This window comes from Aquila chrysaetos, chromosome 7 (genome assembly GCF_900496995.4).
Source record: "Aquila chrysaetos chrysaetos chromosome 7, bAquChr1.4, whole genome shotgun sequence".
Classification (NCBI taxonomy): Eukaryota; Metazoa; Chordata; class Aves; order Accipitriformes; family Accipitridae; genus Aquila; species Aquila chrysaetos.
In genome coordinates this window covers 36,220,667-36,238,969 of record NC_044010.1, presented here as the reverse complement: position 1 = coordinate 36,238,969, position 18,303 = coordinate 36,220,667, and the positions used below count along the sequence as shown (strand labels likewise).

Sequence of the window (18,303 nt, the reverse complement as noted above, 5' to 3'; positions counted from 1 at the left end):
CCAGCCCGGCCGCGCTGCCTTCGCTCTGCGACGTGACCAAGGTACGTCCAGCCCGGGGTGTAAGACCAGGAAAATGCAAACTAACTCCTCTGCTATGTTTTCCAAAGCCATTTAATACACCACAATAAAGGTAATTTTCTTTCGAACACTTGGAAACAAAGCTCAGACTTTTTTTGTTCTTTTAAAACTCTGCTTTTGGGGGTTTTTTTTCTTTTTTTTTTTCCTCCATTGCATTTTTGTCTAGTTAACACCGTAGATATTTTCTTTTATATTTCCAGTGCACCATGCCCCTGTTTCAAAAGATTATTCCCACCCACCTCCAACGGCTCCGGGTTTCTGGGTAGGCACCACTTGGGGTTATCCCCAGCCCTCTATCTCAGGCAATGAGGAGCACCTCTCGCCTCGGGGAGGGGCAGTGCTCAGCACCCCAGTATTTGAGGGGCTCCTGGGGGTCTCTGAGAAGTGGGGGGCAGAGAGGGAGAAGCTCCCCAGGGCACCGAGACCAAACCAGGGAATCCATTTGCCTGCCAGGTGCCTTGCAGGGGCTGGTTAGCCCAGGTTTGGCAACCATCAGAGCACTTTGCCTTGGTAAAGGTCAAGTCAAACATTTCCTACTTAGCTAATAAATCAGCGGCTGCATTATTTCTTAGCTATTATGTCGTTATTATTTCATGCCTTACTCTGCTCCTCAGGAAGCCTTTTAACAGGCAATAAAACAGTCCCTGGGGAGTGTGAGGGTAAGTCAGCTCCACCCAGGCTCTCTCACAATATTCCCCAAAGGCAGGGGCTGGGGGACAAGTCACCTCCCTCCTGCAGGGTCACCCCAAAATCACCATGTCCCTGGTCCCAAGGGGAAGGCAGGAATAACCCACTTCTTAACCCCATTTGTCTGCCTGTATGGAGCGAGGGTCTCACTATCTGTCTTTACATGTAATGCCAGGATTGCTGCAGAAAGAGCCTTTATGCTGAGAACTGACCCCCACCAGCTCAAAGCCTCCCAGCGACCTAATGAGTTGTTAAGGGCTCAGCCAGGTGTTGACAATACTCTTTATTCACCTGACTCTCAGGTGAGCCTGCTTGGGCACAGCCTGAGAAATGCTAGCTAATTTGGGGAGCTCGGCGCAGACTCCCTGCTGCTGAGGCTGGGCTGGGGGAAGGACTTTGGGGAAGCCCTGGCTCCTGCCCCACAAGCAGCTGGAGGGTGAGGGACAGGCTCTCTGCTGGGTGTCCTCCTGGGCACCTCCCAGGAAAGTGTGCGACAGCTCCTCGGCTTGCTCCAGGGGAGGAAAACAAGCTTCTCGGAGCTGCTTTGAGGATAAGGTCCCAAGCAATTTCTTAAATTTCTGTGATGGATTTGTTTAAAGACCTTTGTAGCCATGCTGACTATTTTGGTGGCAATAAACAAGCATTTCTCTCTCCTCCTGGTGGGAGGGCGGTTTCTGATAAATTTTCCAACTTCAAAGCACATCATGTCCAGATGCCCATTCTCACACATGCTGCTCAGCTGCGTGGGTTGATTTCAGCCCCAGTGATGAAGGAAGGGAGGAGGTGGGGAATGGTCTTTGGTGAGTGAAAGCCAGGAAAGGCTCTGGCGTGAGGTCAGGTAGCAGGTCGCACAGCTCAGCGGCACTGCTCTCCCTGAAGCCTGGGGCACCTGGTGTGATGTGTCCGTCCCCACCAGCGCCAGGATGCTGCGGTCAGCCCATCCTTCCTCTCCTCCCAGCCCCTTGCCCCTGCCCTTTCATGCCTGCTCTGCTCCTGACAGCGTGGTGGCTCAGGGAACTGACCCAGCTGGAAAGCAATCCCATTTTTCAGTAGTTGTGGTTTCCAGCAGGATCAGCTCCCTGAAACAGCTCACCCCGGGGGCTTCCTTGCCAGCTGAAGGCAGGGCTCTGGGGGTGAGGGGCACAGCAGCCCTGCGCTGGATCCACCTTTGCTGCCATGTAGCTGCATCCTCGGCTGCTTTGAACCATATGCATTTAACTGGTAGAGCACTTAGAAAATTCACCACGCACCTGAGAAGCTCGTCTCCCCCTGCCCACGCCACCACGAGCCCTCCGAGGAACGTGCAGCCAGTGCTGCTGAACCGGCTGCTTGCTCAGAAGCTGCAAGAACTTGAATTGTGCCAGTGGGGTAAAAAAGCCAAAGTCTCAAGAATTATTCAATTCCAGGGAATAACATCGGTGGCCTCTGAAAGTGGGCCTTAGATTATTTTGGCAAGTTTGCTCTTACTGACAAGGGCACCTGTTCTCTTGTAGTACTAATTTACCAAAAGTTTATTTAAATACTAAACACAAAACTTAACCTTTACTAGCATTAGTAATGTTTTTTTGCACTCAAGCAGGCTTGCTGGATCAACAGCGCAGCTTAGAAACCCCAGCCCAGGCTGGAGATGATACCCAAGTGGGTTAGTGCCATATCAGCACCTGGGACCCAGCCGTGAAATGCTGGACACAGGGTACCAGCGAAGGGGAGTGTTAAATTCCTCCCCGGCTTCCCTGCAGTTAAGGTATTGCTGAAAGCAGAAGATTTAATTGCCTTTGTCTTAGCAGGCACAGCTAACAAGCGTTATGAATAATGCCATGGCTTTCCAGCCCTCCTGAAGCCATTCACCAGACCTGACTCATAATTCAGCTCAATTCAAAAGGCTGCCAATGCTGTGTATTATCCTTCTGTTCACTTTTTTACACATCTTTGCTTATTATTCAAGCTAGTCTTTGGAATAAAAGGGAGGCAAGGGGGTGTGGAGGTGGTGGCAGCTTTTATTATTTCCTTAAAATTCCTTTTGGTTATGTGGCCTGCAACAATCTTCTGTTGTGTTTGAAACTACCCTACTTACCAGAGGAAAACAGGAAAAAAAAAAAAAATCCACCATGTTTCTATGACAGGGCTAACCAGCCTGCTCCATGGAGAGGGCTTGGCTATGGGTAGCCGCGGTCCATGGCTGGGACAGGAACACGAGGACTCCAGCTCCTTTCATCCGCAGCAGCGCTCCTGGGGCACAAATAGGATGAGCAGAGCTCAAAGGCAGAACGTGGCCTTTCTGTAGCAGTTAAACTCCCTGTTCAAAAGATGAGCTATATCAAAAAATACTCCCTGGAGTCACACCTACCTCCTATGTCTTTTCCTGCTCTCATTTTGTTCCCCCTCGCTGCCTGGTCCTGTCACAGCTCCCGTGTCCTGCCAGCTTCGCTGCCCCCCCACCCCTTCAGACCGCTCAGCCGACGAGCAATGCGATGGCTCGGTCTCTACGCCAGGATGGCAGCATTCAAACCTGCAAGGGAGGCAGCAAGAACAGCGTTTGTCACCCGACTCGCAGCTCTCCGGGCTGCCAGCTGGCTCAGGGAAAGGCTTGACCGCCCTGGTGACCTCCTGCGCATGCAAGAGATGCTCCTTTTTTCAGGAGACCCTCCTTTTTTTGGGACACGTGAGAGCCCTGTGTCTCACATCAGGACCTGCTGGAGGCTCTGCTAGACTTTCCGAGGAGGTACCGCTCTTCCAAAGTCTCTCCTTACTTTGCACGTGCTCCAATTCTTCTTCTAAGCAAATTGCAAAGAAGGACAAGAAGAATATGAAAGGTGCTCATGACAGGAGAGAGCCCCAGCTGGTGTGGTGCCCCATCTTTGAGGACAACAGGGCTATGAAGAGGACAGCAACTTCAGTGCTTCCCCCTAAAACATTCAAATCGCCTTTTCAGGCCTTTCTCCCGCTTCCCTGTCTCCACTCCCCAGAGCCAACAGCTGCCAGGGAAAATTGAGCCGTGCTCCCTTCCCCTCCGCACTCACTCCGTCAGCTGGAGAAGCCAGCCAGGCTGGCTCAACACGGATCTCTTCCAAAGGCTGTGGTGACAGGCTGCTGCCGTAAATCAGGCACAGGCGGGAGCGTGGGCTGGTAGAGAAGGGCACCGCCACCGTGCCGCTGGGGCAGCAACCGCTTTGGAGATCGTTTCAGGAGGACCCTGGGATTAGGAAGGTTGAAATTCCCTGGCTGGGTTAGACTGATGATAGTATCCCCAACAAACACATAGAAAGTGACTTTCTAATATGTATGTATGAGAAGTATGAGAAAGAAGTATGGGAAGTATGGGAAAGAAGTATGAGCAGTATGAGAAACAAACAGGATGAACTGGAAGCATTGGTCAGCTCCCAGAGCTACGGTATCATTGGTGTTAGTGAGACTTGCTGGAAGGAGTCCCACGAGTGGAGAGCTGGGAGGGAGGGCTACAGGCTGCGCAGGAGGGATAGGCAGGGCAGGCGAGGTGGAGGTGTTGCACTATACGTAACGGAGAGGTTTGACTGCACAGCCCTTACAGTTAGTGAAGATGCAGTCGAGAGCCTCTGGGTGAGGATTAGGGCGATGGAAAACAAAGGAGATGTTGTAGTGGGTGTCTACTACCGATCACCCAGTCAGGATGTAAGCACTGATTAGTTATTCTATAGGCAGTTAGGAGGAATTTCTGGATTGGTAGCCCTTGTCCTTATGGGACATTTCAACTTCCCAGACATCAAGTGGGAATAGCATACTGGTGAGACGAGCAGGTCTTGGAAATTCTTGAAGTTTGTAGGAGATAACTTCTTGTCACAGGTATTCAGTGAGCCAACTAGGAAAGCTGCCCTCCTATGCTTGCTGTTTGTGGGTAGAGAAGAACTCATGGGGGATGTGATGGTAGGTGGCCGTCTTGGCCGCAGTGATCATGAAATGGTTGAGTTTAAAATTTTCAGTGTAATGAGAAAAAAAGACAACAGAGTTGCTACTCTGGACTTCAGGAGAGCAAGCTTTAAGCTACTCAGGGAGCTATTTAGCAGAGTACCCTTGGAATCTGCTTTTGAGGGCTCAGGAGTCCACGAGTGCTGGTGACTCTTTAAGCAGCACCTTTTAGAAGCACAGGAGCAGGCAATTCCACTGTGTCGTAAGTCAAGCAAGCGGGGCAGAAGACCAGCTTGGCTGAACAAGGAACTCCTTGTGGAGTTCAAGAGGAAAAAGATATTGTATGAGCTCGGAAAGTGAGGTCAGGCTTCACAGGAAGATTACAGAGCCATGGTTTGTACAGGCAGAGAGAAGACACAAAAGGCCAAAGCTCAAGTGGAGTTGAAACTGGCCAGTGGTGCTTCAGACAACAAGAAGGGCATTTTAAAGTATGTTAATAGCAAGACGAGGTCTCAAGAAAACATTGGACCAATACTTATAGAAGATGGTCAGCTGACTGATAGAGATGAAGAAAAAGCGGAGGCATTCAATGCATTTTTTGCCTCAGTCTTTAATAATATTGATAGACCTAGGGCTGCCTGGTCCCTGAGTCAGAGGAACCCGAGTGTGGGTCCAGTGACTTTCCATTTGTGGACACTGAAATTGTAAGGGACCAGCTGCATGTTCACAAGTCCATGGGGCCTGATGGGATCGATCCCAGAGTACTGAAGGAGCCAGTGGATGTTACAGCAGGACCCCTCTCGATCACCTACGAAAGGTCTTGGGAGTCCAGGGAGGTCCCTGCTGGCTGGAAGCTAGCCAGTGTTATTCCAACCTACAAAAAGGGCATGAGGGAAGACCCAAGGAACTACAGACCTGTTAGTCTAACCTCAGTTCCTGGAAAAATTATGGAGAAGATTATACTGGGTACTATTGAAAGGCATTTAAAGAATAATGCCATCATCAGGCACAGTCAACATGGGTTCACAAAAGGAAAGTCCTGTTTAACTAATTTGATATCCTTCTATGATAAGGTCACCTGCCTAGTGGATGAAGGGAAAGCGGTGGATGTAGTTTTTCTGGATTTTAATAAGGCTTTTGATACTGTCCCTCACAGCATCCTTCTGGAAGAGTTGTCCAACTGTGGGATGAGCAGGTTCACGGTGTGCTGGGTGAAGAACTGGCTGAAGGGCAGAGCTCAAAGGGTCATAGTGAATGGGGCTGCACCTGGCTGGTGACCGGTCACCACCAGTTGCTCCTCAGGGTTCAATTCTAGGGCCGGTTCTGTTCAATATATGTATCAATGATCTGGATGCAGGAGTTGAATGCACCATTAGCAAGTTTGTTGATACCAAACTGGGAGGTGCTGTTGACTCTCTTGAGGGACAAGAGGCCTTGCAGAGGGATCTAGATAGACTGGAGCATTGGGCAGTGATTAATGGGATGAAATATGACAAGTCCAAATGCCAGATCCTGCACCTAGGATGGAGTAATGCTGGGCACAAGTATAAATTGGGAGAGGAGTGGCTGGGGAGCAGCCCTGCAGAAAGGGATCTGGGGGTGCTGGTCGACAGTAGGCTCAGTTTGTCAGCAGCGTGCCCTGGCATCCAAGAGGGCAAACTGCATCCTGGGGGGCATCAAACACAGCATAACCAGCCGGTCCAAAGAGGTGATTATCCCGCTGTACTCAGAGTTGGCGCTGCCTCACCTTGAGTACTGTGTGCAGTTCTGGGCCCCACAATTAAACAAGGCTGTGAAGGTCCTTGAATGCATCCAGAGGAGGGCAGCAAAGCTGGTGAAAAGGCTGGAAGGCATGTCCTATGAGAAGCAGCTAAGGACTTTAAGCTTGTCTAATTTGGAGAAAAGGATGCTGAGGGGCAACCTCATTGCTCTCTACAGCTTTCTGAGGAGGGGAAGTGGAGAGGGAGGTGCTGATCTCGTCTCCCTGGGATCCAGTGATAGGATGTGTGGGAACGGTTCAAAGCTGTGCCAGGGGAGGTTTAGACCAGACATTAGGAAGCCTTTCTTTACTGAGAGGGTTGTTGAACACTGGAACAGGCTTCCTAGATAGGTGGTCAGTGCCCCAAGCCGGTCAGTGTTGAAGAGGCATTTGGACAATGCCCTTAATAACATATTTTAACTTTTAGTCAGCCCTGAATTGGTCAGGCAGTTGGACTAGGTGATCGTTGTAGGTCCCTTCCAACTGAAGTAGTCTGTTGTATTCTACTTCTATTCTATTCTAATTATATTTTTCTCTCCCATGATGATGGATGTAGTCAGATCATTAGCAGGGAGACACCTTGATCATTCAAGAGCGCACCTACACCTGGGATTAGCATTCGCAAAGTGTCTGGACTAGCCATGTAAATAAAATTGAATAAACCAAGGCTCACAAGACAGGATCAGGAAGGTGTGTAGCTGTCGTCATACCTCTCCTCTTGACCTGCCGTTCAAGGAGACCATTCAGAAGACCTAATGCAGCAGCAGCTGGCAGGCTAGTCCCCCTTCTGATGCTGGCCTGAGATTTACTGCCCATTCTTTCCACATAATTAACAACCAGTGAAACCTCAATAACTGCAAACAGAGGCTATTTAAATGCCTCAAATCCCCAGAGGAATCCAGTGTGTTTTACCTCACCTTACTCCTCACGGTGAGGTTTTGAAATGTCCTGGCACAAGCAGGATTCAAGACTTTCCTTCCGGGTTTTAGGCATTCTTCACAATAATTACTTGAAATTACCCAGAGCTGCAGGAACTGGGGGACAATTGGCAGTTAATAGCAAGGCACTGCGTCAGGGAATGAGATTTCCTTCTGTGGGATTCCCGGGAGGAATGCTCCGGCCAGCCGGCTGCCCCGTGCTGCAGCTCCCGGAGGTGGAAGGCAAGCAGAGGAGAGGTAACACACAGCAGGACGGGCACAAGGCTCACCTCCGGGTCACTCACAGGAGGCATTTGCGAGAGGAGGGCAAATGCCAGCACGTGAATCTCACAGTTATCATCTCCGGTAAAGCTGGGGACTCCCACTTAACTGCGGAAAGAGAAACATCACCAAGGAAGAAAAAAACCAAACTCAAAAACATTTAGGAAAGGAAATGTATTTTATTGAAAAAAAAAATTACATTTCACTTATACACCATGAAAATACTGAGTTGTGTGTTATTTTCATAAGAAGAGGTTAAGACTTTCACAAGAAAATCACATTCTTTATTACAGCGTTACTCCACGAGATGAGGCTCTGGTGGCATCTGCACTGGGCGTTTTCACTAAACAGTAGAGCAGGACTAAATGTGCTTTGGGCAAAAACCCTAAATATTGGCCTCTTCCAGATGCTACTCCCCGTTGAAGGCATGGCACGCATTTGGTCAATATTGAATTATTTCTGAATTAGAGATAAATCTCAAATTTTCTCTACTCACTTAGATCTTAGGCAAATTCATGGCTATCCCTCCCCTCCATTTTTAACAATCTTGATTTGTATTTCCCATTCAGCCAGCTAAAAGCATGTTAAAATGGCATATAGGCTGTCACTCTCACATCTTCCAGAAAGAAAACAATACCGAAAGGGATACATTGCACTAACAATCACCAACAGCAAATGACATCATTGGATGGTGCTAAATTCTCCAGTGTTTCCTTCCACCATAGCATCTCCAGCAACAAGCCCTACAGTTTTCTTCCCTAGCAAGGCATGTATCCACATATAGTGCATATTAGGCACATGAATACACGTGCTGTACTAAATGCAGGCCACAGGACGGGAGTACCTGTCCGCAGGTGGTATCCCAATGCCATTTGTCACAAGGCGTATCACAAGAAGCTTGCTGTGCTCCAAACCAGCTGTGACAGGCTGCATCACATCACTTGGCAAGGCATCTTCTGAAAATCCCTTATGAACTAGAGACCTTTGGTGTGGTAAGATTTAAAATCTGTAGGCAAAAATAAATACTAATGCCACTTAAATTCCCAAGTAACTTCCCTTACTTATTTACTTACTTATTTATGCAATTGCTTCCTTACTTAAAGGGGATGGTAAGGAAAAGAGACAGACCTGGACAATTCTGACACCATTCAACTGCTGTGAAAGCAGAATTGAAACTTTCTCCACCTGGATCTTCCAACTATGTTCCCCAGGTAGATAACTGCTTTATTCTTGGCTATTTTCTACTCTGCTAGGCATAAGTATCACACAGATCATTGAGAATTCAAACAAAATCTTTTAGTACTATAATGTTTTTGCCATACAGGGGATGGACTGGATCGAGAACACCAAACTCGGATTACTAAATCTGCACCTTTTCTACCAAGTACTTAGCTGACAAAGACTTTTCTTTACCACTAACAGTGCAGCTTTGCAATCAGGTTCTGCTCACGCAGCATCTCACTGCCAGGAAAAGAGGCAACCCCATTCTCCCCCATGTTGTCCAGCTGCACCTTCCCAACCCCTCCCTAGCAGCAGCACAAGCGCTTAGCTGTTTCCAGGATGAGAAGGTTAAGGGAACTAAAGATGAAAACTTCAGGGGTTTTGGCTGGATAAATTCCCCATTGGTTTTAGCTCCTTCACTTCACTCATTACGGGGGGACAGGAAAGTACCAGGGCCAGCACAAGTGGTGGGAGAGGGAGGTTAGGGCACAGCTTTATGGTGTAGCTGAGCTGGACAAGTTAGATCTATCATAGCAGCTGATAATTCTCTACCTTTCTTTTCCAAAGAACAAGAGCCTAGCCTAAATCATCTGAATAATTAACTTTTAGAGTCTCTTGTTCTCCATGGCCCATAGATGAAGTCTAGGGAAATGACATGGCTAAACTAGGTTCCTAAAACGGGGAGGAGAATGAATACCCTGTCCCCTTACACTGCAGCCAGGAAACCAGTGTGCTGTTCATCACACTCTTTAAAGTGCATACAGAGTTGTGCTAAACCAGAGCTTTGGTACGGCACTTCAAAATGAACAGCCCAACAACTTCACATAGACCTCATCTCCCACCTGCTTAGAATAATTCCTCTGCGTTTCCCCCAAGGCTGGGTGCAGGCAAAACAGTCGCTTTGCCACCACCACGGGTATATTGCACCCACAGATTCCCAGGGGAGGAAAAGCCAGGCACAGCGAAGCATGCAAAACATAGCTGTTCCCTTCCGTCGCCTCTCTCCTCAACAATGCATTATTAATCTCGGTGATATTTTTCTTGCTAACTCAGCAAAGCAGAAGTACTTCTCTTTTAACATATCCAGAACTCAGGAACTCTTGAGAAGAAAACTTCTGATAAATTCTCCTCTACTTTTTGCAGTAGTGATTTATTCAGAAGTGTGGTGAGGATGTTGCCATGTTTCTTAAAAGAGACATAATAAATGATGCTCAGTTTTTCCAGATCACCAACTGTTGCAGTAGGAGCACAACATTCAGCAGAGGGCCATACTCCGCGAACTCACTCATGTTGCAGACCCTTGCACTTTCTAGAGAGCCCCCAAATGACAACCCAAAAATAAATATATACATATATATGGACGGCTGTGGTTTAGCCCTGGTCTCCCAGCCATAAGAAACAAAGACTCAAGTAAGTATAGCAAGATGAAAAAATCACACTCCTATTTTCAAACATGCTAACAGCTTGCCTTTTGACTGAATGGGATTTTGTTGGTAACTCAACTCTTCTGAAAGCTAATATATTTATGAACTTAAATTCAGATCACCCCACTAAAATTCTTCACATTATTACAACTGACAAACTCCAGGGAAAAAATCTTTACTTCCTCCCATTTAGCCTACTCATCTCTCTGTTGCACACATTGAGCACAAGCTATTAAGTTAGCTCAGCCACGTTCATAAAATGTTCAAAAATGTGAACGAGCTAGTTTTGTTCCAGTCTCTTGGCTTGTCCATTTATATGTTGCCATTAAGCACTTGTAAGATCCCCCAGTCTTATTTAACTAAATAAATAAATCCCTCGCCTATTTTTAACCTGCCCTAGATGTATTTGACACTTTATTCCAATGCAAAATCTAAATTTCAGGCTTATGCCACAACTTACCTGATTTTATAATGGATAAGGTAGCAATATTTAGGGTTTTCTTTTTAAACAATGGTATCTACCATCCTATTGCCTCTCTCTACAATCAAGCGTACAAGCCTTACTGCAGAAAGAATACAACTCATAACTGCCAACCAGAAAAATACACAAACACTACAAAAGCCTACAGTTTCAGTAGAAATTAAATCATTTGCTACTACACAGAACTTCACTGTTTTTCTGACATAAAAGTCATTGAATTACTACATACACCTCAAGGACAATCATTAAGATGTGTAAACATATAACAGGTCCACCTAGTCAGTACAAAGCACCACACAAACTTTAAGTACATAGAAAGTTTGCTCATAAATATTTATTTGTTTAACAATTCAGCACTAAAAAAATATTACTTAAAAAGGCATCTTTTATTAAGTTATTCTGTTTGTCCAGGGCTGGTGGGGTTGTACTATCCCTACTATATTACAGCCACCTGACTGTCTTTCCAAACCATTTTACTTTTCTGGAAGAAAAGGCTATGTGTGGCTGGGACCCAAAGCTTCAGCACAATCTATAAAAATATAATTCTTTAAGACCTTCTGCTCACATCCTGAAGGCCTACACAGCCAGCCCCCAAATTCTGTTTCCCACCCCACCACATTGCAAATAAAGCTTCAACACACACACACACACACACACACAGAGTACATATATTACACTCTTCTACGCACAGATTTTTCTAAATAGCAATGCAACCACAAGGGCAATAGGTAAGGAGTACATATGATTTCAGCGGTAACATATGGCACAGCCTTCTCATATTGCTGGTTTTCTCTATCTGAATAATGTGCTGCCTTATTCACTTCTTTGCAAATTGTGGATTTATTACTGTTATTTGCACTGTGGAGGCACTAAGTCAGGAACGCATGCTTATTTAGGAGCATACTTGGGAACATCCCATTTGCCTTGAGGTCCATTGCTGCTGGTGCAGTAAAAGCACCAAACTGGTGGCTGGTGGCGCTGGGGCTGTCACCTGGCACTGAGTTTCCTGGTGAAGCAGACGGGATCTTTCTAGGCTGTTGAAAACCAAACCGCATTCTTCCCTTCTGGAAAATGTGAGAACTAGCTTGGGCTCTCCTGAAAAATCGTGCTGGCAATAGCAGCTCCCTTGCATTCTGCATTCAACACCCTTGGCCAGGCGCTTAGGGCACACTCCTCCAGTTTCTGACTGAACCTCGTGGATTTACCTTAAATCTGCTCCTGCATGCATGTATAAACTCGCTGTTTTCCTCATTTATTTAAAAGAGGAGAGCTATTTTCAGGGTTGCAACTGAACATCTCAAAGCTCAGTTTCCATGACTGATATGCATCTTTAATGGATATGTTTTAGAAAGCTACAAAACTGTTCAGCAGTAGGCTCTCACTTAGAGAAGCAAATGTCTTCCATGAAGAACAGCTCTCTGAATAATCTTATCCTGTGATTCTAACAGGAGTTCAATGACTAGTCAATGAGCCAATAAGGCTGCAATGGGATGTAGAAGAAGGGGTTGTGCTTCCATTTATGAAGAAATATTTTGGTTTCAGAGTGACCAAAATTTATAACACTTATGTCAGCTTCTAAAAGTACTCTTTAAATGGGCAAGGACCTTTACTCAGGACAGGTGGTTTTGTTTAGTATAAACATAAGCCAAACTTCTCCAGTGGGCATCAGCATAATGACATAGCACCTTCTCCAACAACCAGTGCTCTCATTAAACTGGATACCTGCTCTCTTCCTCTTGCAAAATACTCCCATAGCAGAGACACTGTAGAGTGCTGACAGAAGCCCTTGTTCTGACACGCAGGAACAATTGCTTCCTTCTATATAGTCTTGTATGCTCTAACCTACGCAGTAAGATAAAAATTCTGTGAAGGGGAGTGCAGCTAAATGCTGCGCAAGAAACAGACCTCAAAATGAGCTGTGGTTCTTATTCCAAGCCCCTCTTCTCACCTTGTATGCAGGAACAAAGAGCACAACACAGAGAGGTCCTACACATGCAAGTAAGACGCATACAAGAACAGCGGTGCAGAATGCCAACAGTTGTCTTCCCATGAAACTTCTTTAAAGAAAAAATAAAATATTAAGACAACAAGGATGTTACTCACTTCCATATACCTACTATCTTACAATGAGATGATTACAGTGCACAAATGTGCACTCTTTCTTTTAACTACCCTTTCTCTATACTAGGATATAACTAAGGAAACCTTTAATTACATCCACTTTATTCAGCAAGACTATCAAACTGTTCTTGTTCTGTTTAATTCTGAAATGATTAACATATTCAAAAATAGGATCTAACAATTTGTGTGTGCATGGTATATTAAATGTAGATGCTTTTATTACAATCTTCCTTGCCACATATTTTAAAATGAATCAATACAATCACCGTAACAGTCTCAGACAACAAATTAACACCAATCAAGACACAGTTAAGATACTCAAAAAGGTAGTATGAATAGCTAGAAACCTTGGTCCTCCGATTCTTTTGTATAACACATTGATTATAGATTTCTCCTGCTTATGATAAAAATCAGCAAACAAACATTAATGTTAACAATTCATACTGCAGATTTCTTAAATGTTTATATAGAGTATGAATAGCATTGATTTTAGCATGTCTTTATGCATGTCTCCCAAAGAGGTACATGTCAATTTTAAGCATTTAGAGACTAATCCGGGCCCAGAATAGAGTAGATCATTTCTAAAAAACTTTTGGTCTCTCCTGCACCACAGCTCCACAAATGAGTGCACTTGCAGTAATCAAAATGGCTGACCACATACACTGGAAAGTTCATTCCAGAAAAAAGGGATCCAGCAGAAGTTACTTCCAGTAAGTGAAAAGAATGAACAGTGCCGAAGTCGACTGGACACAAACACAAAGGATTCACCGTTCCTATGCGTACATATACTTCACCATTAGAAGGGTCCTTTGCTGCTAACTTCACACATACACGTGGGCATACGTGTGGCAATGAAATCAGCAGTCCCTAACTGGTGAATGCTGGACTAATGGGTTACAGACACCTTGTATGCGGTTAGGACGGTCATGGAAGATTATCCATTAGTTATTGACTCCACTCTCTGGGCTAAAGTGCTTGTTCTTCTGTAACCAATTGGGACCTAAACTAGTTTAGACTAACCATTTTTCTTTACCTAAGGATCTGCAAGTGGATCAGACAACCCTGATAAGTCTCCTCCGAGCCCTTAAATAAGTAGTGGGCAGCTGCACCAGAAAGACAGTAGGAATGCAGAAACAGATACAGATTATTATATGCAGGAGGAGAGGAGGGAGTAAAAGATTGGACAGAACTGTGCTGAGTCTTTGAATTTTGTTCTGCAAACATTATGAAAAAGTGCTGTGTAACCGAACAAATAAAAAAGCATCCAAGTATTAAGTGTGTATACCTTGACGTTTAAAAATACCTGTTAGCCAGTTGTGACTACAAAACATTAGCTACAGAATATATTTACAGATAATTTCTGATGTTTGTTCCTGGCAAGAGATGTTAAGCCCAATTCTTCACTGAAGACATAAACCTGACCTAATTTAGATCAGGTCAGTAGGAGTTTAAAACAGGTATCACATGAGCAACTCCCTGGGGACTTAAGCAGAAGCAGCTAGCAGCCCATTGCTACAGAATCTAGCTACTGCAAAATATGAACTTTTGCAAATTAAGCACATTAGTATGTATCATCATGCTTTTTTTTTTTTTTTTAACAAGGGTATGTCACAGATTCTAAGGAAGCTGTGAATTACTGAACTGATCCATTCTTTGAAGCAGTGGGAAAAGATCACACCTGAAAGATATAAGCTGCTCCAACAAATGTATCGCTTTCTTTTTTATGGTAAGATCATGGTTCATTATGGTTTACAGATAAAACCTTGTTTGCAAGATAGCTTTAAGTTTCCTAAATTCCAAGCTGCTTTATTTCAGAGAGACCAGCCCTTGCCTTTCTCTCAATTCCCTTGTGAAAGCAAAAAAAAAAATTGTGCTGTCTAACACTTACTAAAAGGACTTTTCTGTAGTACATGCTTACAACAGGTAGGGTTTCTTTGACAGCAAATTTTGACTGTTATTGCTGCTTAAAAAAAATTTAAAAGGTCAATTTTGAGCTTCTCTCTCCTGTTGATCCTCTGATGTGAAGAATTGAAGAACCTCAATTTTGCACTGCACTAGTGCAGTGATGGCCACCATATGGCTCTCAATTTGGCCCCACGCAGCTCCCGAGCCAGGCCATGTTACGTGACGGGCAATGAAGCTAGGGCTGGTGCAGGGGGTGCTGGGCAATCCACAGCCCTGGCTATAGGAGACAGTGTACCAGAAGCCAGTTCCAGACCCAGCTAAGATCTGTGCTGGAGCCATGGGACCGTAGAAATCAAACGCCATTTACTGCATGTGAACTGCTCCTGGGATTCATCTAGTTCTTGGCAATCTGAGGGAACCAGTAGAGGTCTCAAAGCTCAGCCACCTGAATATTTTTGTATGTGACCCATAGCAGCTCATAGAATCACACTTCTGTTTGGAATATAGCATGCAACGCTTCTTTAATCAATGCTAGAAACAGTTAAAATACTTTTGTGTTCGACTGTTGAAATGCATCACCAGCTACAGTATTTAAGTATTTTTGCTGAAAGCAACTATCTCAAAAAAGGCAATTGTATTTCTGGCACAACTGCCCAAGCAAAAAGCAGCTTACCTAAAAGAGGGGCAAATTATTAATACTGAGCTATTTCCTAGCCTGTCTGGAAGTTTGTGTCTCAGGAAGAAAAAAATATTTGCATCAATTTAAAAATACAGCACTGCCAAGAAAGGCAATTCATTGTATTTCACAGAATCACAAAATGGTTGAGGTTGGAAGGGACCTCTGGAGATCGTGTAGTCCAACCCCACTGCATAAGCAGGGTCAAATACAGCAGGTTGCTCAGGGCCATGTTCAGTCAGGTTTTGAGTATCTCCAAGGATGGAGACACCACAACCTCTCTAAGCAATCTGTGCCAGTGTTTGATCACCCTCACAGTGAATTAAGTTTTTTTAATGTTTAAATGGAATTTCCTGTATTTCAATTTGTGCCCATTGCTTGTTATCCTTTCGTTGGGCACCACTGAGAAGAGTCTGGCTCCTTCTTCACTGCTTCCCATCAGGTATTTATACACACTGTTAAAGACAGTTCTTGTCTTTTTACATGTTGGATATCAGCCACGAGCTCATCTCTGTTACTGACTGCTAATTTTAGCAACTCTTCACATCACCAAAATTATTATTGCTAGAAAGTTATTTCATGGCAGTGGTTACTAAAAACTGTGGCAGTAGAGTCACATTTTGTAGGTCATTTCTGGTTTGGTTTTTTTTTCCCCCCTTGACATTCTCAAGTCATATGATTTTTTTTTTTCCATTTTTAATGCCAAATGCATGAGAGGAAATAAAATTATTATTAGCTGTTGAGAGTGAAAGCCTGAGGTTTGCCTGTTACATTTACTGCAAAATGTGTTCATCTCTTAAATTTCATTTGCTTCAGAGATACTGAAAATGAGGGATTTCAGAAATGTATTAATTATGAAATCTTACTCTATGAAAAAAATCTATTCAGCTAAAAATTCACTTCAAGGATAAATTAGTCTTCTATTAGGTGAACCCAATTAACTTTTACAATGGCAGAAAATCCACAAAAATGGTGGGATAAGTGAAGACTTCAGTGGCCAAAGCAATCTCCAAACCAGCTGTCCTCGGGACTCCCAAGCTATACAAGTGACACTATCAGTTAGGCAGGTGTGATGAGGAAGATGCAGGAGAGGTATCTGGGAGATACCCAAGACTGAGTTTCCTGGGCATACTCAGGTAACCAAGAAAAACTCAGCCCTTTCCTCTAATGCAAATTTGCTTCATGTCACTGCAAGTAGAAATGCAATTTTAATCTCCCTATGCTGTCTGACACAAATAAAGCTCATCAACTTAATTTGGATTTAACAACAGACTAGACCTCACCTTAGGAGAAGCAAGAACCTCAGTACCATACAGAAATCACATGGAAGTACGAGTGGTCAGTACCTGTCAGCATATCTGCCCTACTGGTATAATATGTAGCTGTGATGTATAGAATGCTGAAATTATTAAGAATCCCATTTTGAAGCCTTATGAAGCAGAATTCGGAAATAAAGATGCATTAATAAGAATGCATTTCTGTCATCTCTAATCAGCATAGGCTGCAGAGACTTACATTATGAACAAATTAATTTTGTATGTTTCACTGCGTTTGGCAAACATATGTAACTTACTAAACCTTACTAAACTAAAAAAATTACTTTTACCACATTGCTTCATTGGTAAGCCTGCCAATAGTGCTCACTATATTGTTAAGTGGAAGTGCCCTACGTAGTTTGTAAATACATCCACCCACGAAGAACAAACTAGGGTAGCCAGCTTTCAGGGTAAGAGCTGCTTTCCCCTTTGTACTTACAGGATGTTTGTCCTTAGTTAAAAACTAAACAAAGAATCAGCCTGGCCTCAGAGGTAGAACTACAAATTTCTAATCAGTGCTACTGAATAAAGATATTATCTTATTAATGAAGATGTTTCTGGAGCAGCTTTTGGAAGAAAATCATGGGGGCACCTACAGACATTAGAAATAAGCAGCCAGTACCTGAAAAAAATGAAGCTGTGCAGCTGTTCATAGAAAAGAAACAAGAGCAGTTATCAGTAACATGAATGACACCTCAAGGTCACTTCAGAGAATTTATATGCCAAACATCTTCAAAGTACTCCCACACACAACCAGAACTTTGTGTGTAGTTTTAACCCTGCTTAGTTTCATAGCAGCTGAGATACTGAATACCAGAGTAGGTAACCAGATATCTCCAGGAAAAGGGAGCATGGAGCCAGCTCCATTGGCACTAGATGCCATCTTGAAATATATTTTCCAGTCAGTCAAGCATTCCATTAGCAAATTCACATCTAAAGTCTTTGGCAAGGCAGGAACATTGTACTCTCTTGCCCTGGGTAATTACACAGACTAACTGAATTGGACAGCCATTTTGATACCTGGTAATATGCTTCAATACACACTAACTGTTTTGTTTTTAAAACTGAGCAAGGCCAGCACATATGTTTGAGAGTGGGTATCTGCCTATGCTGGGCACTATTTCATGAAAGTCAGGTTTCTGTCACAGATCTAAGGCAAATATTACAATTTACAGGAAAGAAATGAGGACATCAATACATTGTGCGTTACTGGAGACATACAGCCTTTATAACACGGTGGCTTTCACTATGATCTCTGGGTTTTCTATGTCCTTTTTGCTTTGGACCATTCTCAGTTCCAGCTGGGCTGAGTTTGGTTTGTTTCCTTCTCCAGCTTGTGCTAAAAAGATGACATCAGAATGTCATTAAAAACAGCAGTATAAAAAGAAACATGTTACATTGTTCTGTTACCCCACTATTTTTTCTATGCTCCTCCCCTCCCCTATCTCCCTTACTAATCCCCCTTACAACCCTGATAAAAGCTTCCAAGGTGGAAGATCCAGGTCAGCACTGTGATTTCTTACCACCCCTTTCTACACCTCTCTCCAGGAAAGA

The 18,303-nt window shown here is 44.2% G+C and overlaps 1 protein-coding gene across 1 annotated transcript in view; it reads right to left on the bottom strand.

Moving 5' to 3' along the window:
* Positions 1–7,764: 7,764 nt before the first annotated feature.
* The window catches only part of PDXK (pyridoxal kinase), a 55,138-nt gene continuing 44,599 nt past the window's right edge, over positions 7,765–18,303 (bottom strand). Inside the window, exon 11 of the mRNA XM_030019838.2 lies at positions 7,765–18,088. Coding sequence (XP_029875698.1) covers positions 17,976–18,088 — 113 coding nt within the window. The 3' untranslated portion in view covers positions 7,765–17,975. The remainder of the gene's footprint in view (positions 18,089–18,303) is intronic.